The sequence below is a fragment of the Lynx rufus genome, unplaced genomic scaffold (assembly GCF_022079265.1).
Source record: "Lynx rufus isolate CCGP_SWC_20201006 ecotype Redwood Valley unplaced genomic scaffold, mLynRuf1.p SCAF_17, whole genome shotgun sequence".
NCBI classification, from domain to species: Eukaryota; Metazoa; Chordata; class Mammalia; order Carnivora; family Felidae; genus Lynx; species Lynx rufus.
The window spans coordinates 35,151,461-35,175,735 of NW_025814831.1; the positions used below are offsets into that span (position 1 = coordinate 35,151,461).

Sequence of the window (24,275 nt, forward strand, 5' to 3'; positions counted from 1 at the left end):
ACTAGGCTTATGAGTATTTAAGTCCATTGATAGCACAGCCAAGGCTTTTTAAAGTACCAAGTAATCTTGCAAACATTTAATACCTGCTATAAAATAATCTTGGTTGTGTGCCAACTGTTTTAAGTGTTTTATTTATCTTGTCACAACAACCATAAAGAGATACTTATTTTAACGCCACTTTTCACAGAAAACTTTGAGGCACAAGGAGCTTCAGTAATTGGTCCTAGGCCAAAAAGCTAGAAGTAGTGAATCTAGGCAGTCAGCCCTTAGTGTTTTGATACCTTTAACCTCTATCCTTTTTTGCCTCCCCTAGATTTAAAACTTTGGGTAAAGGTAAGACACAAGGCTTGCGCTGGAGGAGCTGAGTTTTAGGAAATCCTGTTACATTGAATCTGAGCTTTTATTCTGTAAGTAACTTTGATAATGATTGGAAAACCAGTGAGTGAGTTCCTGAGCTTTGAAAATAGGTAACCTTGACCTGCTTACATTTAATCCTCCCACTATTGGAGTAAGGTGTAAATCCTGTCCTCTCCATTTTGCAGATGAGAAAACTGAAGCTTTGTCAGGTCAAATAGCAGAGCTGGCATGGAGGCATTGGTTCTTAAGCAGTATGTACTGCCTCTCTAGGAGGCAAAAGTTAGCTTGAAGTGTACTTATAGAAAGCCAGGTTACTTAAGTTTTTCATTTAGGTAAAATTAGTGTTCACCTTAAAGCACTGAGGCCAGAGAAAAACCTAGATTTTTCCCATGGCTTCTTAAAACTCCATTTTTTATTGGCCTTGGCCAAACTCCCTACACAACTTCAGATGACTTTATAGTTTTAGCATACTGATCAACTAGAAATTGTGAACAGTTTGTGTGGGGTGATGTGATCCATAGGGGAAGGGAATGATCAAGAATGGAAAGCCAGCTGGGTAGCAGGTATGTATATGTGTGACACTTTTTGTTGGTATGATTTGCTTCCTCTGGGAGATCTAGAGAGGTAGAGTAGAAAAGGGAGAAGTGAATGTAGTCTACTTGAGGCTAGGGTGGGAGTTAACCATGTCCTACAATCCTTGGCTGCATAGAAGTGGAATTTGCCTATTAATGTGATTAAGTTCACAATGTTAAGCTATCTTTAATTTTTTAAAACCAGGAGACAGAACCTACGTCTGTACCAATAGGGGGCACTCCCCCGCCATTAAGAATACACGAAAAGGTATTTGACGTTTCACCCAGAGAATCCAGTGAGTGAACTTTATGGCAAAAAGTTGAAGACAGGGTGGTTACGAGTTGAAACCTTGAATAGTGGACATAAACACAACTTACTCAATGGTTTTATTTGAAATATAATTTTACTTTTGTTTTTACAAGACAGTGTGCAGTAGGACAACTCAAAATAAGAGTGCAGATACAAGATAAGAGTACAAAGGAGGATTAACAATAGATGTCAAGAATGGTTACCTTTTATTAAGGCTAAATCCCTGGTTTATATTTTCCATACACATTCAGAAAATTACATTCAAATTATTCCTTATCAATATTCCTTAGGCCATAAGGAAAAAAAATCCAGACATTACATTTTTCATATAAAGCAAATCTGAATTAGTGTTAAGTACTGTTTTCCTTTCCAGTTGTTGTGACTTATGAAAATTTAGCAAAGGAAGAGATTTCCTTATTTGAACTAATATGCATTTTTGTAGCTATTGATACCATTCTATAAGTGGATAAGACCTCTCCCACACTGGAGTCGCCAATCAGAACCACAAGGGACAGGAAATGAACTGTGGCCAGAGCAGTTGGACAACTGGGTGTATAGCAAGGTTTTTTGTTTTTTCTTTTTTAAGGAAGTCAAAAACAACTAAGTTTTCACTTTGTGTAGGGGGATGCTGTGTTGAATATCAACACAATACATCCATGTTACTGGGACTGAAAAAAGTTTGGGATGTGAACATTTCTATCCCTCTACCAGTGCTAATGAGATCTATAGGACTTCACTGACCCTCAAAAAGTATACTTTGACATGGCATGTGCCTTGGTAGGAGATTTGCTTTTAAAGCCTGCAGGCTTAAGAACTGGCACAAGAGCTACTTAAACTGCCACCATTTTAGATGCTAGGGCTGAAAACAATCTTATGAAAAGCAGCTCAAAAAACTCCACTGTCTACCATAGACTACTTTCGCCTAAGGAATGAAAGGTAAACTGGAGAACTGAAGAGTTAAGTGCTAATATTCCTTGGTTTTCACTGCCCGAAGCTGGAGTGTTTCAGACCTGAAAAATAGTATGTGTGGCATTCCTTCCCTTAACCCAGGAATGTTACTTTCAAGATAACCTTTCCTTAGGAAGAATTTCCACATAAGACACATTGCAGCCAACTTCAAGGCCATGCAAATTTGAACAGAGAACGGCAACATAAACTATCTACATTTGTTCAAATAAAATTACACAGAAATCAAATACATACACGACACCAAGAAAAACACCTTAAAAACAATTGCTTATGTTAAATTAAGTGACAACTCCATGTTATTCCAGTGTTTAGCTTTGGGAACAGGAAATGCTGTAGCTAAAGTCATCATAAAAATAAAATCAAGACATTCACATTTGAGGTCATTTGACACACATCACACCATCCCTAAAGGCTTGAAAAGACTACAAAATAACTTTCCATGCCAATTACAGAAGCTAAAATTTAAAGCTACAGCTATAGAGATAGTATGAAAATCCCATTAGCTTAAACATTTATGGTGTAGCAAGCTGCTGCATTCTGGTCATAAGAGGCAGACCGTGATAGGATAAAAACCTGTTTCTATATGCTTAACCCCCCCCCCCCCCCCCAGTTCTTTTCCTACAATGTTCAAATGACTTTCAGGTCATCCTTTCCTTGTGATCTCAAAGTCAATTGTTCTAGCATTTCCCCTTGGATATAATTTTATTCCAATGCTGAATGAGTGTTATCAATAACCATTTGTCAATCTATTAAATATCAGTATACAGTACAGCAGCTATATTCATCACAGAATTCCAGTTTATTACCTATATGGCATAGTCCTCAAATTCTACTGTGCTCATATATAAAAATGCAAAAACTGTCGAATGTGCTGTCTTCTCATGTATATGAAAAACTACTTGCATCATGAGGAAGAAACGATCAACAGTTTATGACCATCTGCCATTCATAAGTGTAACTTATACATTCTATTGTACTATACAGATTAAAGAAAGCAAGGTTATAGAATCAGTTGTGACAGTTTTAAAAAGATCAGCATATGCTGTGTAAGTTTAACTAGATCAGAATCTGTTGAATGTGCAGTGAAATCTGATCCACAAAGTAGCTAAAAAAACTGGTGTTTCTAACGGAATGTTTTAAGAATTAAAAGACACACAAATGAATTCAAGCCTAACAGAGTAGCTTGAGACCAAAGTGGCACCATTTTTCTTACTTTTCAGGAAAACACATTTTTTAAAGTATCTCTACACCCAGTGTGGTGCTCCAGAGATCAACAGTTTCATGCTCCACCAACTGAGCCAGCTAGGAATCCCCAGGAAACGATTTCTGATGACAAAACCAGCCTTCTAACCAAATACTGTCTTGCCTAGTGCACAGAAGCACAGTCCCCATCCCCCCAATTCCCACAAAGTCCTTTAACTGTTAAATAGCATCAATATTTATAACTATGCGAGATATGGCCTGTTGGGTATAGTCCCACAAGTTTTTCATGGAACTAGGGCCAGGCAGAAAAGATTTAGTTAGGTGAAAACAGAATTAAAGTTTTTACATGGATAAAATGGAACTGGTCTGTTGAAAGCTTCCATTTAGAATCCCCAAAGGAGCCAAGAACCTCTGAAGCCATGTATACAGAATAATAACCGCTATGAACAAATTGCCTAAGGGGATTTTCTTCTCCCTAGTTTGAGATCAAAGAATAGCTTATTTGGCCTTCCACCTGTACTCAGGGTCTTGCTGAAGTATCAAGGCTATCTTCCTAGTGGTAGGCTGCCAGATCAGGTCCAATCACACCACAGAACGGATGTTTCCCTCACCTGAGCCAAGTGGATGGCACCCACTGAGGTTCAGTATCGAGTTTGTTAATTAACCTAAGCAATTCTTGATAGGCTTTATCAAGATCTGAATTCACAATTGCCGTGTCAAAGTAGTGCCCATTGTTCTGCTCCATCTCTCTAGTCTTCTCGATGATTTCTCTCAATTCTTCAGGCTATAAAAAGAAGACAAAAACAGGTAATTCCGTTAACAAAATAGACGATGAGTCAGAGATGACTCAAGAACAAAAAACGACCTTATATTGCCTGCTGTCTCAATATATGCAACTTCAGGAGCTCCTCCTCAACCCTGTCTTGGCCTCTGATTTCCTTTGCTCTGGCGTCAATTAGGACTCATACTGAATTATTTGGAACGCAACATAATCTGTACTGTTACTCAGGTTTTCAAATATTTCTGTCTTACCCACTAGACTAGAGGCTTCAAGAGCAAAGACTGTTACTTTGAATTCCCTACAGACCTTCCTTTTCAAGCATTTTAGGGCATTATAAACTTTCCCTAAAAAATAACATCTTTTGTAATACAGAGTGAACCCTTCCAGTTGAAGCAAGGGTGGTAGGACCCAAAATGCCATCTACTCTTGGCTTTATAAAGAGCCACTGCCCTTTATATCTGTTCGGCAGGGTAAATAAACATCAAGGGAAAAGAAAAGGATCAACAGAGTGGATATCTTTCTATGAAAACACTGGTCAACCCAAGATTTAATAATCTAATAAATGTTTACTTGCCTTTAAACTGCTTCTCTATTTTCAGTACACAAAGGAGGTCTTTAAAGATGCAAAAGAAGTATCCTAAGAAGAGTTTCAGAAATGATACAGAGTAGGCTACTTTAAAATGCTGGGTAAAGGAAACAGCTGTTTCATATAGATGAGCCTTAGAGATAAAGCTAGGTGCAAAACTTCTTCAGAATCCTCTGGATTACCAGGCACATGTGTTCAAGAAAGTAAAACAGCACCCAGATCACCCCTTGTCAATGAAGAGAACTAATTAAACTCAAGTCCAAATGTCTCAGATATAAAAGACACACCAATACTATATTGGACACTCAATGCAAAACAACTTCTATCATTCAACTGGTTGAACTTCTGTAACAGTAGGAAAACCTATTAAAAATATGACAGCTCTGGCTTGTCCTGCAGCAGTTTCTTGTGTGGCTAATTTTCATTCTGGAATGTTGTGCATCTGGCTGTGGTACACAGAATCCTTTGTTTCCTAGGGGATTCTACTACACCATGATAACTAAATACACTGTAACATTCTTGCTAAAATTTATTCTACTCAAATCTCAGTATTATTGAAAGAACATTCCAGAACTCAAAACAATCTAAATTTTGTGGTGCTAGAGCTGAAATGTAAAACCCTACATCTTACGAAGATTCACATGAACAATCCATCTTTTTCTTCTTTATCAAATTTAAGACATTATTTTGTCCTTTGCCAAAATGGCATCTACCATTTGGTACTTTTAATTTCCTCTTATTTTTCAAATAACAATTTATAACTAAGATGAAACAAAATGTTTTTGCTCAAAAAGTTTTGGACTGAAAAAACTGGCATAGGAGTTTAGCCCTCTCAGACCCCCATTCTAGCAGGAATTCAGAGTACAATCAGATTAACTGATTATTTACATTCTGCATCCAGGGAGGAACACCATCACTTTCCTGAGTGGTCCATGTGGACTTGTTTTTGCTCAATACTTCTATCGTATGAGTGACAAAAAGCACTACTAGAAATACCAAAGGAGATAAAACATAAGTGGAATAAAAAGGCAATCAGATACACCACCCTCTATACATTCTAACCATTACATTTATGGAACATGCACACAGAACTGATGTTGGGTCATAAAAATAAGGCTCAAACATTTTTGAAAGGCTACAATGTTCTTGGACCATAATGGAATTACAAATCAATAAAGTATTTTTTTAAATCTCCAAATTGGTGAAAATTACATTCTTCTAAATAACCCATGTATTAAAGAAAAGGACAAAGGGAATTAGTATTTCTGACAAGATGATAATGGAAAAATTACCTCAAAATTTGTAGGATGCCATTAAGGAACTGCTTAAAGGGATTTATAACTGCCTATTAGAAAAGAAAGATTTTAAAATCTAAGTTTTCTTCAGGAAACTAGAGCAAGTGCAAATTAAAGCCAAAGTAAGTATAAGTTAATGAAATGAGAGACCGACAATAAAGAAAATTAACAAAGACAAAAGGCCTCTGACTCTGTTCTTTTTCTAAAGTGTTTGGTTATTCTTTTTAATTTCCATATAAACTTTAAAGTCATCTTTTCAGAAAAATTTTTTTTTCATGTTTATTTTTGAGAGAGATAGTGTGAGCAGGAGAAGGGCAGAGAAAGAGGAAGACACAGAATCTGAAGCAGGCTCTAGGCTCTGAGCTGTCAGCACAGAGCCCATTCAGGGTTTGAACCCACGAACCGTGAGATCATGACTTGAGCCAAAGTCGGATGCTTAACCAACTGAGCCACCCAGGTGCCCCTGAAATCATCTTTTCAATTTCACAGAAACATCTGGGATTTTCTTTTTTGATAACACTTTTCTTGAGATACAATTCATTTATAATTCACCCATTTTAAAATGAATGACTCAATCATTTTTAGTATAGTCACAGAGTTCTGCATTCAACAGCACAATTTTAGAATATTTTCATCATCCTCCCACCCCAGCCAAAAAACCCATACCCCTAGGCAGCCACTCTCCATTGTCTCCCAACCCCCAGCCCCAGGCAACCACTAATCTACTTTAGGTCCCTACAGGTTTGCCATAAAATGTAATCATACAACATGTAGTCTTTTGTGACTGGCTTCTCTTACTTATAATGTTTTCGAGGTTCATCCATGATGCACCATGTAGGAATACTTCATTCCTTTTTCTGACTTTTTTGAAACTTCTAAATAAAACTGCAGTAATCAAGACAGTGTGTAATTAGCATAAATACAGCATGGAGTCCAGAAATAATCCTACCCCACTCTCCACTATATATTTGGCCAGGTGATTTTTTAAAAACATGCCAATTGAATTCAATGGGAAAAAGGACGGTCTTTTTCAAGAAATGATGCTAGAGCAACTGAACATCCACGTGATTAAAAAAAATAATAAAAACAAAAACCACCAAACCAACACCATCCTTACTTCATACTAAAACAAAGACATTTTAGAGATTGTAGACCTAAGAGTAAAAGCCAAATACAAGAAAGCTATTACAAGAAAACATAGGATAAAATCTTTATAATCTTGGAAGTAGGCAAATATTTTTAGACAGATGCAAAAATCATTAAAAGAAAAATGAAAAAGAGTGCTTCTTTAAAATTAAAAATATTTTGAGAAAATATTTCCAGAATATATAAAAAAAAATTTACAACTCAATAAAACCACCATTTTAAAAAATAAGACATGGGGCGCCTGGGTGGCACAGTCGGTTAAGCGTCCGACTTCAGCCAGGTCACGATCTCACGGTCCGTGAGTTCGAGCCCCGCGTAGGGCTCTGGGCTGATGGCTCAGAGCCTGGAGCCTGTTTCCGATTCTGTGTCTCCCTCTCTCTCTGCCCCTCCCCTGTTCATGCTCTGTCTCTCTCTGTCCCAAAAATGAACGTTGAAAAATAAAAATAAAAATAAAAAATAAGACATTTCACAAAAGAATATACTTAAATAACCACATGAAAAAATACTATCATTAGTCATCAGGAAAATGCAAATGAAAACCTTAATGATACTTCACACTTATTAGAATGGCAAAAGTTGTTGACAAACCAACAAAAGCGAAAGCTGGTAAGATGTGAAGCAAATGGAACCAAAGTGGGAGCAAGTGGAACCAAACTGTTTTAAAACAGCTTTACAACTTTATACAGTTAAAATATACACTCACCATTTGATCCAGCAATTCAAAAAAAAACCCGAAAACATCCACGTCCACCAAAAGACTGAATATTTCAAGCTGCTTTAATCCCACCAGCTCAAAATTGGAAACAACCCAAATGGTTTTTAACTGATGAATGAACCAACTGTGATATATTTAGCTCATGGTATACGACTCAGCAATATGTAGGTATGAACTGTTAGATGCAACACTGATAAATCTCAGTAACACTATGCTAATCAAAAGCCAGATGCAAACTTAAATATACACTATGGTTCCACTTAAATGAACTGCTAGAACAGACAAATCCACAGTCACAGAAAGGAAATTAGTGGTTGCTTAGGGAAGAATGGAGGGGTATTAACTTCAGAGAAGCATGGGGGCACCTGGGTAGCTCAAGTAAAAATCTCGTGGTTGTGGGATGGAGCCCCACATTGGGCTCTGTGCTGAGCATGGAGCCTGCTTGGGATTCTGTCTCTCTCCCACCCCTTCTCTTTCAGAATAATAAACTCTTTTATTTTTAATTTATATAAAGAAGCAGGAGAGAATTTTCTAAAGTGATGAAAATGTTCTAAATCTTGACTGGCATGGCAGTGACACAGCTATACATTTTGCCAAAACTCACTGAATTATACAGGTAAAATATATAAAATAATTTCAACAAAGTTAATTTTTAAAAATTAGAAATTTCTCATTAGAGGGGCGCCTGGGTGGCGCAGTCGGTTAAGCGTCCGACTTCAGCCAGGTCACGATCTCGAAGTCCGGGAGTTCGAGCCCCGCGTCAGGCTCTGGGCTGATGGCTCAGAGCCTGGAGCCTGTTTCCGATTCTGTGTCTCCCTCTCTCTCTGCCCCTCCCCCATTCATGCTCTGTCTCTCTCTGTCCCAAAAATAAATAAACGTTGAAAAAAAAAAATTAAAAAAAAAAATTTCTCATTAGAAAATCAAGCATACTGTAAACTAGTAAAACATCTTGGTCCTGATTAAGTTCTTCATTTAAAAATATGTATAATTGGTATCATTCTAGACCTTACTCAATTTGGGATAGCTAATTCAAAATAAATAATAGGATAAATAATCCCATGAGAGCACTCCAGACCACCAACCCAAAGAAGGTTGCCTAACATGTTCTGGAATGGTATACAGATAGCCCTTTGCACAATACTGAATCCTTGGAGAAGAAAAAACTAACAAAAAAGTTAAGTGTGCAAATTAGAAAATTGAAAAATTAGGCTGAACAAGTAGGATGAAGTCCACTCTCGTCCTTAATATCCAGCCTTTTCCTTAAGCAACCATGGTATTTCTTCTGGTCTACCAAAGTAATTACTGGGCACTAAGTTTCATAGAGTATCAGTTTTGTTTTCTTTATTGTGACCCCCTCAAGAACAGCCAGTGACCATGTCTCATTTTTTTGGGTATCATCCCAAGTGCTAAGAACATCAGATACTTTGACTCTATTAATTAATGAACTTAACAATTATGTTGCAAAAACTGAAAAAAGGGTGAAACACTACTTTAACCAGATAGCCTACTTTAACCAGATTGCCTAAAGAAAGCAACCAGAATTACGCTCATCATGTAGGATGAGAAAGTCCTTGATTGTCTATAGCCTAAGACACTGAAAAATATGACCTTCACATATAGATTGAATAAGAAACATAAGCAGACCGAGAACGGGAAAAGATATTATCTTGGGGAGGAAGAAAGAGGGCTGGTGGCTATGGTGTATAGCCAAGAATCAGGAAAGGAGTGATGTTATGCTTTTAATGACTTTTTTTTAATAAATGTTAAAAAAATTTTTTTTTTCAATATATGAAGTTTATTGTCAAATTGGTTTCCATACAACACCCAGTGCTCATCCCAAAAGGTGCCCTCCTCAATACCCATCAACCACCCTCCCCACCCTCCCAACCCCCATCAACCCTCAGTTTGTTCTAAAAAATATGGAATGCTTCACGAATTTGCGTGTCATCCTTGCACAGGGGCCATGCTAATCTTCTCTGTATCGTTCCAATTTTACTATATGTGCTGCCGAAGCGAGCACGCTTTTAGTGACTTTTAAGGATATTATACAAAAGTGTGACGATGTGTGTTTATGGTTTTTTTTTTTATTTTTTTTTTTTAACGTTTATTTATTTTTGAGACAGAGAGAGACACAGCATGAACGGGGGAGGGGCAGAGAGAGACACAGAATCGGAAGCAGGCTCCAGGCTCTGAGCCATCAGCCCAGAGCCCTACGCGGGGCTCGAACTCGCGGACCACGAGATCGTGACCCGAGCTAAGTCGGACGCTCAACCGACTGAGCCACCCAGGCGTCCCTGTTTGTTTTTTGAGAGAGGGCACAAGTGAGTGAAGAGCAGAGAGAGAGAGAGAGACAGAGAGAAAGAGAGAGAAGCCGGGCTCGCCAGCGGCTTGTGTTTTTTACCTGAAGCAGGACACAAGCTCATCTGACATGGGACTCGCACTCACCAACTATGAGATCATGACCTGAGCTCAAGTCATATGCTTAACGACTGAGCCACCCAGGCACCCTGTTTATGGTTTTTAAGGAGATTTAGAACAAATGAAATGAGGAGACTAAATGATTCCTCTGTAAAACAGAAATATTTAAGATATTTGGGGCATCTGAGTGGCTCATCAGTAGAGCATTTGACTTTGGCTCAGGTCATGATCTCATGGTTCCCTGAGTTTGAGCCCCCCATCAGGCTCTCTACTGTCAGCACAGAGCCCGCTTTGGATCCTCTGTCCCCTTTCTTTTTGTCCCTCCCCCACTCACACACCCTCTCTCTCAAAAATAAGCATTAAAAAAAAAGCGGGGGGTGGGGAGTGCCTGGGTGGCTCAGCTGGTTAAGCATCCAACTCTTGGTTTCAGCTGAGGTCATGATCTCACACAACTTGTGGGTTTGAGCCCTGTGTCAGGCTCTGTGCTGACAGCGTGGGGCCTTTTCCTATTTGCTGGCTGATGATTCTGTATCCCTGTCTCTCTCTGCCCCTCCACCCTCATGCTCGCTCACTTTCTCTCAGAAATAAACATTAAAAAATAAAAAATTAGAAAAATTTTTTTTTAAAAATCAGCAAAAAACAAGGGAAAGTACTTGTTACTTTGATATAGTAAGTCACTTGACAGTTTTCATTTCACATATTTAAACAAAGTCAATGCTTTCTGATTAAGTACATCAGTATAGTTTTGTTACTAACAATGTTTAGTAAAATGTGAACTACCTCAACCATGTCCAGCATCTAAAATAATTAAAAAAAATTTTTCCATTTCAGGTCATTTGAGAAGACCAAAGGGGGAAGGCAAATAGAACATAAATTTCAATGAGAAAAAAGAGAAAAAAGAAGAGAAAATCAAGAGCACCCAAGTCGGCTCCCCACATATACAGAGTATCTAACAAAGAAAAGTGGGTAATCCCTAAGAATCTGCTGAGAACTTTTTTCTTTGGGGGTAGAAAGCAGGGAGGTCACATAATCTCTATTGGAAATAACAGGGACCCATGTAAAGAAGGTTAAGGAATACCAAGAGTAACCACACATTTGGGATAACAATAGAGACTGTGTGGGGAACAACAAGGGAAGTCCCTGCTTTGGAGAGCTGTCACAGTCCAGCCAGAAGCAACAACAGAAATTTTGGGAAAAGTGACAGGGCTCAAAGAATAATCAGTTTGAAAGCTCAAGCCGATGTAGCTTTTAAGCACTTGTGACATATTAGGTCATGACTCTTTCATGTTTACTTTCAGTGGAACAGTACAACATTATTACCTTTGGATTCTTGCCTTCCTTGGCCAATAATGCACGAAGTCTCTCTTGTGAAGGGGGTGCAATGAAGATAATATAAGGTTTCAAGTCTGAATTCCGGAGAGTCTTCAATGACTATTAAAAAAAAATATTTTGGATCTTTATAATAATTTTCATCATTTATTTGCTTCCCAGTAATATACTTCAAATAATATCATTTAAAAAAAAAAAAAAACATTGCCTATGAATGTTTCCAAACATCTTTGTAACAATTCACAATATTTTAAGATCCTACCATTCACTGTAAGAATATATTATGTACCTATGCAACACACACACACAAATTAGCTTGCCCTGTTTATATAATGAAATAAAAATGACACTGAAGGTATACAACTATGTGATGCTAAAATATCCTCTAATAAGATCACATAAAGATTATAAATAACCATATTCAAATTCCATTTTGGAGGAAGTAGAAATAAGCAGTAATGTTATTGGGTGCTGGGATCTAAATACAAGCAGAATATAAAGAAAAATTTCACACACATATATAAAAAGAAGTTCTGGAAAAGTACACCCAAGAAAAAGCAGACTGAATTAGGAGATTGTGGTTTTCACCCTGCCTTTGCCACTGCATGACTGTGTGTTCCTCAACTGAAGCACACTGTCTAAACAGGGATTACAGGAACATGCTTTTTCTATCTGATAACATTATTAAGACAATACGCTTTAACTACCCTAAGTTCTTTGATAAATGTTTTCACCCAATTTAACATTAAAGAATTCTGAAGGCATTTAGTGAAAGCATTTATACTTTCTTTAAAATGTTTTTAATGTTTATTTATTTTTGACAGAGAGAGACAGAGACAACAGTGTGAGCAGGGAAGGGGCAGAGAGGGAGACACAGAATCTGAAGCAGGCTCCAGGCTCTGAGCTCCAAGCTGTCAGCCCAGAGCCCGATTTGGGGCTTGAACCCAAGAACTGCAACCGCAAGATCATGACCTGACCTGAGGTTGGACGCTTAACTGACTGAGCCACGAGGTGCCCCGCATTTATACTTTTCTTTTTTGTTTTTTTACATTTATTTTTGAGACAGAAAGAGACAGAGCACAAGTGGGGGAGGGGCAGAGAGAGAAGGAGACAGAATCCGAAGCAGGCTCCAGGCTCTGAACTGTCAGCACAGAGCCCGACGCGGGGCTCCAACTCACAAACCATGAGATCATGACCTGAGCCAAAGTCGGGCACTTATCCGACTGAGCCACCCAGGTGCGCCCCTGTACTTTTCTTAAATCAAATGTTTATAATTGAAATAGTAGAGACTAAGTTCTTTTGTCCACTAAAAAAACAGATGACCAGTGGAAAAAATAGTATGAGAACTTTATTTACCTGTGTACGAAGACTTAAAAGACATATTTTGCCAGAGTTGATCACTTGCCGTACAGAATCTATGCTGGTTCCATACAGATTCTTCTCAAATTCACCATGTTCAATGAACTTTCCAGCTGCTATGTCTGCCTCAAATGCTTGCCGTGAAACAAAGTGGTAATCTCTACCAGCTACTTCGTGGTCTCGCCTACTCCGAGTTGTATCTAGGCAAACAAAATCAGGTAAAAATAACGGGCATGGATCAGAGTAAAGATGGGGGATATTTCTGCTAATCAGGAAAAATTTTAATTTTGTAATACAGAGGAAATGTAAAATGACGAACTGAGGAAATGTTAAGAGCCCATGTGTTTAACACTGACTGGTTTTATTTCTAGACTGAGAAATGAACAAAAATGTGGTTTTAGTATCTTAATAATAGTTACATTTAATTGCCGTAACACATTTTATGCTTACACTTTAAATTGCTTCTTGCATTTAAACACTACCATTTTTTTCCTAAAGTTTATTTCCATAAGATTAGGCACTGTGTAATATTTATTCACTTACTTACCTATTTATTATTTACTTATACTATTTAATTTTAAGATACAGCTTTTTTTTAAACGTTTATTCATTTTTGAAAGAGACAGAGCACGAGTAGGGGAGGGGCAGAGAGAGGAGACACAGAATCCAAAGCAGGCTCCAGGCTCTGAGTTGTCAGCATAGAGCCCGATGTAGGGCAAGATCATGACCTGAGCCGAAGTCAGACACTTAACCAACTGAGCCACCCAGGCGCCCCTAGGTACTATAAAATCTTTAAACAGAACTTCTGTGTTCAGACATTCGGTCTACATTTCTATCTTCTGCATCAGTTTAAAAAACAGAAGCTGATTCCATATTGAATAGGGAATCGTAAGAAACCCAAATTGAAATTCATTTAGAAAGTAATTAGTACCACAGGAAAAATGGAAATTTCTCAATAATGACTATCTTGAGTTACATATTCTCAAAAGATTTGATTAAAACAAAGTTCCTCTTTTCTGGGCAAAACTATTTTTGATGAACTGGATGAAAAATTTCCCTCCAGTTAGGTTCTAAGATAGAAAATTGAAAAGCACAGGAAAATGAGAATGCATCCAAACTTACGAGGAACCGCAGATGCAAAGCGGTCTTTTTCCTTGTTCATGAGCCTCTGACGCAATTCATTCTGGCCACAGTTCTGTGGACCAATCAGAATGATAGGTCTTTTCCTATTTGCTGGCTGATGATAAAGTGACATTTCCTCATAAGTTAAGATCTCTTCATTGTCATAATCTTTGAAAAAGAAAAAGTTAAGCCCTTCAGATAGAATTATTGCCATGTAATAAAAATGTACTCAAATTTTCCAAAAAATTGGAGAGAAGACACTTTATTATCATTAAAAATGCTTAGCTTTTTGGATCAAGATAGTAATAACTGGGTAGGATTAGATGAATATTTTCCAATGTGAATATATACTTCCCAGGATACTACGAAAATAAATCAGACAATATACTGATCCTTCTGGAAGTGTTTACTGCTCCTTATGCTTCATAGTTTGTTTTAATACAATATAACTACACTCCTTCTTATGTAAAATAACTAGTTTGCAGTCAATACTCTGTCAGAGGGTGGGCACCAGGGGATAAACTAATAAGAATATTATCTGCCATTTTTTAAAATGGAGATAATACTTCACTTAGAGGGTTGGTTTAAGGATCGGACACAATATATATGTTGAGCACAACACCTGGCACTGACAAACATTTACAAATAGTAGCTACAACTAATGTTATCAGAGAAAGTAGGGATACTTTTCTGTGATTATATAACTTGAAATCAGATCATATGTGTGCTATCCGAACTTGGAATACTAACTTGAGGTCACGATTCAAGATGTATAAATTGTGAAAGGTGGGGTAACATTCCTAAAGCCCATAACCCAGATGAAATCAGAGCTGTCAAGTGGTAAGAACAAAGGCAGAGAACTAGCAGCCTGCTATCTTCTCACTCCTGTTCTCACTCCCTGACGGGGAAAGAGCACCAGATATATGGTCACACTTGGCTGTAAATTCCACGGGGTCAGGCAATCATTTTAGTCTTGCCAGTGCTTTGCACAGAGTGCAGAGTAGGAACCCAAACTGTCTAGATTCGAGCTCAACTATATATGCTTTAAGAACTAAAGCAGATTTTTAATATTTGAACTTCAGTTTGTTAATCTGTAATCTCAAGGAATTTATTGTGAGGCCTAAATGGATGAAAGTATCTAAAGTATATAGTTACTACCCCTGGAATAGAATGGTTATTATAAATGATAGTTATTATTGTAGAAATATAATTCCTGCCTTTCCCAAAATACTTTACACTCTGAAAAATCTGAGTTCTTCCTTCTAACATGTACAATCAGACTGTGGCAGCGTTTTTATTTATAAAGACTTAGTTTATAGATCTGTAAGCTTCAGATATGCAGGTTTTCTATAATAGCTATTAGAGCTGAACCAATTTAGTATGTTTCAAAAGATGCAGAAACATATATTACTTACCCAAATATAGAGCAAAGGATTAAAAATTCAATAAATCTTAATGACATAGTGATTTAATTAGCATTATGGATATTTATTTTGGAAAAAAATTTTTATTAAAGTAGACTGAATCTCTTTTAAATAGAATTTTTCAATAACCTATAATATTTTATTTTTGTGTTTAATTTATGCTACCTAAAAAAAAAAAACTCAAGATATTGAGAGAATAATAAGCCTTATAAATTGTATAAGAACTTAAGGAGTGCCTTTGCTTTATTATTTGGCTTGTTTCTGACATGAAGCAAAGCAGGGGGAGAAAATTCTAATGCACGTTAAGGACCAATGAAGAAGGTAATGAAAAGCAGTAAATGAGGTTGGGTTTATAAAAATTGGATGAGGAAACTGCCGAACTAAGGTAGTTGGTGCCTAATAGAGAGGCAACAGCCATCACTCAGGTCCAGCAGACTGCTGTCACTTGTGAACACAAACCCTGTGTTACTAGAGCCTTTGATGTGTAGAGAAGCTACACTTAAAATTTTTTTTAAATCTTAGTAATAAAACAAAACAAAAACACTCTCCTTTTGTGCCTGACTCAGCCAACAGGTAGCAGGCTCTGTGGAAGGGTTGTCTTGGTGACATGAGTTACTGTAAACAAAATACTCATCTGGAGGCATGTATTAATTTTGCAAAGAATTTAAGTAGGAAAAACAGGAATCTATCAAACACTACATAGTGCTAAATTGTACTTTAATTTTTATGCCAGTTTTTCTCTAAACTCAAAACACTGCATTACTCATAGGATTCCAAAAGAAAATAATTTCTGCTAAACGACTTTCTTAAGCACATATGTTACATTAAGAAGCAAAATAGGACTAATAGTATAACTCCCTAAAAATAGCAGTTTAATTTCTTTCAAATGTTAGATATAGACCTCTTTGAGATGTAAATCCAGCTATATCTTAGAGGAGAACTCACCATCATTTTTATTTGCATTATATAAAACCTTTTTCCTCTTCTTTTTATTCTTCTTTGCACACCATAGTTTTCCTGTTGAACAATCAGAAACAACTATAAATGTGGTACTTGTTTCCTTGAACAAAGCTATGTTATTTCAAATTGAAGAACTGAAATGGTTTTCCATTGAAATTTATAAACACATATTACATTGTTCACAGAACTATTTTTCAGGGAAACAGTTACAATTTTCCATTAGTCTCACATCACAGACACTGTTTAACACTTAAATCTTGTTCTTCATTTAGAGTCCTAAGATAATCAGTTTTGCTGCTCATATCACTCTTACCATGAATACATCTTTCTTGACAGTTCTAACTGATTTAAACAGTTCAGATGGAGACCCAAGAAACCTCTCATTAATGTCAAATATTAAGTGTCCAACCTGATTTTTCTGGCTCCTTATCTTCCTCTATGGTTTGCTTCATAGCTTCCCTTTGCTGCTGAAAGCTTTTCCCTTAGTAGCAGAAAGAAAATAATTAGTATAATTAAATTAGTATAATTTAAGACAAAAGAATAGAAGGGTTTTTGTTTTTTTAATCAAGGGGAAAACACCAGAAGTAACTCTTCACTTATATTCCTTTTTTTGGTTATGGTAACCTTCTTTTAATATAAACATATAAACCACAAAAGAAACAAACAGGCAACAATAATACAATCCATTATAAGATGTTTCTAATATGTCAAACACTAATGTTGGACTATGATCAAATGTAAATTAGAGGGTACATTATTTAATGGTAAGACACGTATTTTAAAAAGTTCTTGTGAATTCCCCTCTGTGGTCTCAGTCTAAGAGATGGATTGTGACAAATAGTTTTCCTTTTCACTCTCTTTTCCTCAACATGCAATTTTCAACAAAACTTAAAAGTTGTATTCTCTGTATTCTAGCACACAGTAATGTTTTATGACTAAAAGTATTAACTGGCCTCTTTTCAGCATTATTGTTATCAGTAATAATTACTGATATTTATACATTATAACTGTTTGATTCTTTGGTTCAAGGTTTCTGTGAGTAGGATCAACATTTATTTGCTTTTCAAAGAACCTTCCAGCCCTTACCTCCCTACCCACTTTCCAGTGGTTCTTAGTAATCAAACCAGTTACTATTTATTTCCCTTTCTCATATACAAACAAATGAAAAAACAAAAAATTAGACACAGAAATAACTGGATGGATTCAATCATAAGATATAAATATGTTCTAGAGATTACTGGGTTAACTCCCAAAGAATAGATCGTACTTACTTGACACAAAATTTTATCCAAAACAGAGTCTTTTTAATTTTTCAATTTAACCAACAAGTAGCATTTGGAAAAGGTTTTTCTGAGGGGAGGATCACCATAAAGTAAACTAAAATAGTAGTAGATACCATTTGTTTCCAGTTACGATTTCTTATCAGGCCCCAATTGACAGATTTTTATGCATAACACTGATGTTTTTATGAAGCATTATTTTCTGAATTTACAGGTGAGGTAGCTACACCTCAATGAAATTAAATGATTTACTGAAGACTCAAAAGGAGCAGAATTAGGATTCAAATTCCTATCTCTTACTCTCCAAGACAGTGCTCTTTTCATGGTACTATGAAACCATAACATTTTATTTCCTCTTTTTTATGTTTTCCTCCCTTCAATGGAATTGACTGCTCTTTCTTCTCAATAACTAATAATGTATAATGAGATCAGTTTAATTTTAGATCATGTAGTAAAGAATCTGTGATACATATGGAAGACACCAGGCTATGTGCTGAGGGTACAAAGACATGAAACTCAGTCTAGTTGGCAGAATATATTCCCTTTTAAATCTTCCTGCCATCATATGAGAGTATGTCAGCTATAATTATAAGCCTCCAAATGTTTAAAGCATTAAGTTTCAGCCTCACTATCAACCAATCCTAGGACATGTTTTACTAGAATATAGTATCTTATAATAGAAGATAAATAATAAACCAGTGTTAGAAAATTTAATAGTTCAATTTTTACAAAGCTTTCATTAAGCATTTACTATGTAGAAAGTACTACGTTGGATCTTGGTTCTGGATCATTTAAAATTATCTCAAATTAAAGAAATTAATTCCAGGAGGTCACTTTACAAAATAATATGTGAACATTCACCATTTGAATTTAAGATACTACTCAATGTATTCCCTTGCATTTATTCTTCTCAATCCCTTTTTCTTCACATATACATATGTACATATATATGTTTTAATCATTTTTTTACTTCCACCTTTCAGCTACCAATGATACAAATAAATGAAAAACATTTCATTCTAAGTTTTTCCTTTTAGAATTAAGATTTTAATATAGGCGGCTTTCAAAGTTTTTGATTTTCATCTTGTTTTCAGAGATCTACCTTAAAATCAAATGCATTTTTTTTGAAAGATAAAAGTGGTTTTACTTAAAAAACTTGGACTAGAGTTCAACTTTTTAAATTTTTATATCTAGTTTTTTTTTGTTTGTTTGTTTCAAGCCAAGGATTCTTGGAAATCAATAAGCAAATTCCATCTATGTTGGCGTAATCTGCAGAACTCAGTGTATTTCATGAGAACAAAAGCAAAACCATTAATACTGAGTCTGATACACTCAAGAAGCATTAAAGATAACCAGGTTATCTTCAGGAGCTATACAGACTGCATTCCTAGTAAAAACAAGTAACTATGGTGATGGAAAATTTTAGAGCACTAAAATTTTAAAGTAAGTAAAAAAGAAATAAATATAAGTATCTGATGTTAACAGATTTAGAAAAAATAAGGAGCAAAATAATTTTGATCAGTTACCTATTAAAATGTTTAAAAGCATTATAGTCATGTACTTCTATGGCACATTTTTATAGTACATATGGATGTAGACTGTTGTTATGACAGCAGACATTAATGGAAGGTAGACAATATGACTTCTTAAGAAGTCTTCTAACAAAACCATCATCAAACTCAAACTAAGGTGGGTTCATTTATTTGTCCTATAAAAAAACCCTTACAAATGATATCACTGAAATCTCCTTGGTGCATCTCTATACTTTTAGAAACTCAATACAATCAGTCAATATACTCTAGTTCTAAATATTTATGGGCTAAGGCTGGCATGATGAGAAGATATAAAATTGATATTTGGCACAAGCACTGAGTAGAACATGATGGCTGCTCAATACCACAGGATTTCTAGAGGAACATCTCATGTCTGTTACTGTGAAGAATCAAGGGTGTAGCATCATCCCCTGAAGTTAATATAAGAAGCCCATTCCTCATTCCTTGAAATATGACTGAGTATAGACAAAATCTGTTTTCAGCTTTTGGATTTTAAAGCAGATGGTTTGTGGCCTTCTGTGGTTTTATACACATAGACTCAACTGCATGAAAAAGTAACTACATCCGTTTTTAAAGGACATGAAAAAGTGAGTTCTTCTCTGTGAAGCCTTATATTTTAAATATATTTTTTTTAAGTTTATTTGTTTTTAGAAAGAGTGAACAGGGGTGAGGCAGAGAGGGAGAGAGAGAGAATCCCAAGCAGGCTCCACACTGTCAGTGGCAGAGCGTGATATGGGGCTTGATCTCACAAACTGTGAGATCATGAACTGAGCCAAAACCAAGAGCCGGATGCTTAACTGACTGAGCCACCCAGATGCCCCAAAATGATTTTTTTTTAATTTTTAAAAAAATTTTTAAAATTTACATCCGAGTTAGTTAGCATATGGTACAACAATGATTTCAGGAGTAGATTCCTTAATGCCCCTTACACATTTAGCCCTTCCCCCCTCCCACAACCCTTCCAGTAACTCTCTGTTTGTTCTCCATATTTAAGTCTCTTATGTTTTGTTCCCCTCCCTGTTTTTATATTATTTTTGCTTCCCTTCCCTTTGTTCATCTGTTCTGTGTCTTAAAGTCCTCACATGAGTGAAGTCATAAGATATTTGTCTTTCTCTAATTTCGCTTAGCATAATACCCTCTAGTTCCATCCACATAGTTGCAAATGGCAAGATTTCATTCTTTTTTATTGCCGGGTAATACTCCATTGTGTGTGTGTGTGTGTGTGTGTGTGTGTGTGTATACACACACACCACATCTTCTTTATCCATTCATCCATCGATGGACATTTGGGCTCTTTCCAAAATGTTCTTTTAAATATGTACTTTATACTATATTGTCTTTTTACCTGGAACAAGCCCAGCTAGAGGTTGATTATCTTCGTCCCCTTCTCTATAGGCTTGCCACCAATTTGGATCTTCTTGACTGATGACATGAAGTATATCGCCTTTTTGAAAAGATAGACCTAACTCTCGACACGGAACATAAGGGTCATCTGAGGGGTCATAGTCAAAATGAGCTTTCACATGGATCTAAAAGATAAAAAGGGTAAAAATCAAAACAACGGTAATGATGAAATGGCAACACAAAATATTCAGCATAAATATAATCAAAATGTTACAATTTTATTAGTGCAAAGCAATTATGAGTTGAAAGAAGGGAGGTTTAGTTAAGTAACTGCAGTATTTTCTCAGGCTTGTTTTCTTCAGTTAAGTTCATCACTCTGTTGATTACAAACATGTACTAGAGTACAAACAACAAACAAAAACTGTATAAAAGTATGCACAGGACTGCACTGTTAGCTGCCAACTGAGCCTGAAGTGCTAAGGGGCCTCAAAGGCTTGAGAGAAGCAGAAGGAATGTAACTGAGACCCTTTCCCCCTCTATTCCTGACCTTTGAAAACAATGACTCTGCAGTAAGGTATGTAATTTCTAAACCACTACTATCTAGAAATGTGGACTAAACCTCACCACATCTGTCACCTATGCAGGAGAGTGTCAGTTTCCCTGGTGCTGTTACCCTTCTTGAATACACTGTCAGTGCGACTGTGCCTTAAACTTCTCTCAGTGTTTCTTTTAAAAGGGATCTGTTTAGGTTCAGAAACAATCACACCCCAAACTGCTAAAATCACCTAAATCAAGTTTATAATAAATTCCTGTGTATTCTATTTGCAGGCTTTGAAATTTAACTAGTTGTACGATTATAATTTTTGCTAACAATTTTTCTGCATATCAAAAAAATGTGTTACACCTGCAGCATTAAAGGTAGGTAAGAATTCACATGAATCTTACTGAGAGCTAAGTTATTCCTATACTATTTCCTCCAATATACCTCTGTAAGATGTAACAAAGTTGTCTTAATTTTAATAAAGTAAAAAGAATATTAATATTCTCTTTAACTTTCCATTATAATTTTCATCCAGCCTGGTTAAGTGACATGTGGCATTTCCAAAATCTGTAAGAAGTCCATTTTCATCTAATGAAATCCAGCACCTATATGCAATGAGTGTTTCTGCCCCATAGAGGTTAAACTTCAGGTTTCAGCTCAATGAGCCAAGCAACTAATTGACAGCTTAAGAATTTTATTATTCGGAGTCCTTTTCTATCCAACTGTTATTGCCTTTTACATCCTCACCATAATTGAGGCCACCTATCATAAAAATAATACTGGTCTGCTTCAAGAATTGTTTTATGAAAGTACAGTATCTTTTTTCAGCTCCTAAAACACAAAATTGAGTATTTTCAATGATGATGGATATATGAAATTTGATAAAACACTTTCTAAGTGATAAAAATATATCTCTACTATCTATCTAATCCATCTCCCTCCATAAGGCATAACCAAGAATCCTCATGAAAGTAACAGCCTCTTTCAGAAATTATGCTTGAGGGTGTCTTAAATATTTTTATAATTTCAGAAAAATATTTTACTAACTACTATATATAGGAAATGAGAAAATCCAACTCCCAATATAAAACTGGCAATACTGAAATAAAGCAAATGATCCAGTTAAAAATGCAGAACTTACATAGCTAGTCTGCTTTTTTGGGGTTATCTTTTCATGGATGTACTCTGTAAGTTCAAATAGTACACAAAGTCATAAATGTATGGCTCAATGAATTCCACAAATGAAACATACCTGTATAACCAGCATGCAAATCAAGAACGAGAATATCACCAGCATGCGAGAAGCCCTGACTCCTGTACCTTTCGGTCACTAACCACTCTATGTCCTCCAAGGGCAAACATCATCCTGATTTCTAGAAGCATAGATTAGTTTTCCCGGTACTTTGCTTCATACAAATGGAATCACAACGTACACACTCTTGGATTAAATATGGTTAAGAGACCTCTTTCATTTGGACTGTGTTCTGCTGCATTCCAGCTAGAGAGTGCCCTAAAGAGCCTTACTGTTAATGTGAAAACAGAGTTTTAACACCTTGAAAACTCTGCCAGGTAAAACCAAAAATAAATTTTAGAAAGTTATATAAAAGTAGCAGAGAATCAAAACACAGTTGAGACTTTGATTAAAGAGATTATACATACAATTTATAACCTTGGCATAAAATGTAGGATAATCTAGAAGTCCCTGTCAACTATCCCTGTCAACCAACCTTCCAAAATCTGCTTAAATTGTTGCCTTTTTAGCCAAAGAGTCTTAGGAATCTAATTATGGAATCACAGGGATTATTTAAGGAGGTAGAGAGATTTTTTTTTCTTTTTTTTTTTTTTTTTTTTTTTTTTTTTTAAAGAAACGCAAGGAAATTTTTTTTTTTCAGCGTTTATTTATTTTTGGGACAGAGAGAGACAGAGCATGAACGGGGGAGGGGCAGAGAGAGAGGGAGACACAGAATCGGAAACAGGCTCCAGGCTCTGAGCCATCAGCCCAGAGCCCGACGCGGGGCTCGAACTCACGGACCGCGAGATCGTGACCTGGCTGAAGTCGGACGCTTAACCGACTGCGCCACCCAGGCGCCCCGAGAGATTTTTGTTATCAGACTTTTATTTTAGACATCTAGGAGATCAGACTAATTTGGTCACCTGACTGACGATTTTATCAAATAGCTTTCTGAAAGCAATACAGAGCATGTTTTCAAAGTGTTCTGCTAAGATCACTTGCCTAGAATGTTTATCAAAATACTAAATTCTTATGTCACATCTCTGACTTTGACTCTGCATTTTAACTAGGTTCCTCAGATAACTGTTACACACATGCCATTTAAAATGTACCCTAGTGCCTGGGTGGCTCAGTCGGTTAAGCATCCAACATCAGCTCAGGTCATGATCTCATAGTTTGTGATTCGGGCCCTGTGCTTGGCTCTGCGCTGACAGCTCAGAGCCTGGAGCCTGCTTCAGATTCTGTCTCCCTCTTTCTCTGCCCTTCCCCCGCTTGTGTGCTGTCTCTCTCAAAAATAAATAAATAAGCATTTAAAAATAAATAAATAGGAAGGAAGGAAGGAAGGAAGGAAGGAAGGAAGGGAGGGAGGGACCCTAAAATCTTAGGGAACTACTACCCTAAGGGAAACAAATTAGACCACTGTGGAGGCTGTATCTAGTTCAACGACCTTTGCCAAAGTCCAACAAAATCAGCCAGAGATGCTTTTCACTCTACTCCTGCCTTGGGGTCACCCCTTGACCATTCAGATTTAGCTGGTTTGGAATGGGGCCTCTCTTTGTGTAGGCTGAGGAAGAGTACAGAGGGGAAATGCTTTGCTTATGTGACAAGTTTATCTAGAGCTGTATACAATGTACCCTAAAATTAAGAGCAAAGCAAAAAAAAAAAAAAAAAAAAAAGCAAAGTTTTTTCACAACAGAGCTTGACCATTTGGTTGAGTTAAAGTCTGAGCATTGCCTTGCCATACTCTATGTGACTTCTATCCATATATTCTACCGATCAA

The 24,275-nt window shown here is 36.5% G+C and overlaps 1 protein-coding gene, 1 long non-coding RNA gene and 1 other non-coding gene across 3 annotated transcripts in view; 1 reads left to right on the forward strand and 2 right to left on the reverse strand.

The window, feature by feature from the left end:
- Positions 1-3,245: 3,245 nt before the first annotated feature.
- The window catches only part of PALS1 (protein associated with LIN7 1, MAGUK p55 family member), a 55,738-nt gene continuing 34,708 nt past the window's right edge, over positions 3,246-24,275 (reverse strand). Inside the window, exons 7-13 of the mRNA XM_047079483.1 lie at positions 20,725-20,908; positions 16,956-17,027; positions 16,532-16,603; positions 14,163-14,330; positions 13,038-13,240; positions 11,673-11,783; positions 3,246-4,195 (exon numbers count right to left, since the gene is read on the reverse strand). Coding sequence (XP_046935439.1) covers positions 4,019-4,195; positions 11,673-11,783; positions 13,038-13,240; positions 14,163-14,330; positions 16,532-16,603; positions 16,956-17,027; positions 20,725-20,908 — 987 coding nt within the window. The 3' untranslated portion in view covers positions 3,246-4,018. The remainder of the gene's footprint in view (positions 4,196-11,672; positions 11,784-13,037; positions 13,241-14,162; positions 14,331-16,531; positions 16,604-16,955; positions 17,028-20,724; positions 20,909-24,275) is intronic.
- Positions 9,848-9,954, reverse strand: LOC124512728 (U6 spliceosomal RNA). The gene has a single exon (XR_006962238.1). It is a non-coding gene; the product is annotated as a U6 spliceosomal RNA (small nuclear RNA).
- Positions 12,656-22,351, forward strand: LOC124512106 (uncharacterized). Its single transcript, XR_006962065.1, has 4 exons — positions 12,656-12,692; positions 13,154-13,258; positions 20,775-20,924; positions 21,552-22,351. It is a non-coding gene; the product is annotated as an uncharacterized LOC124512106 (long non-coding RNA).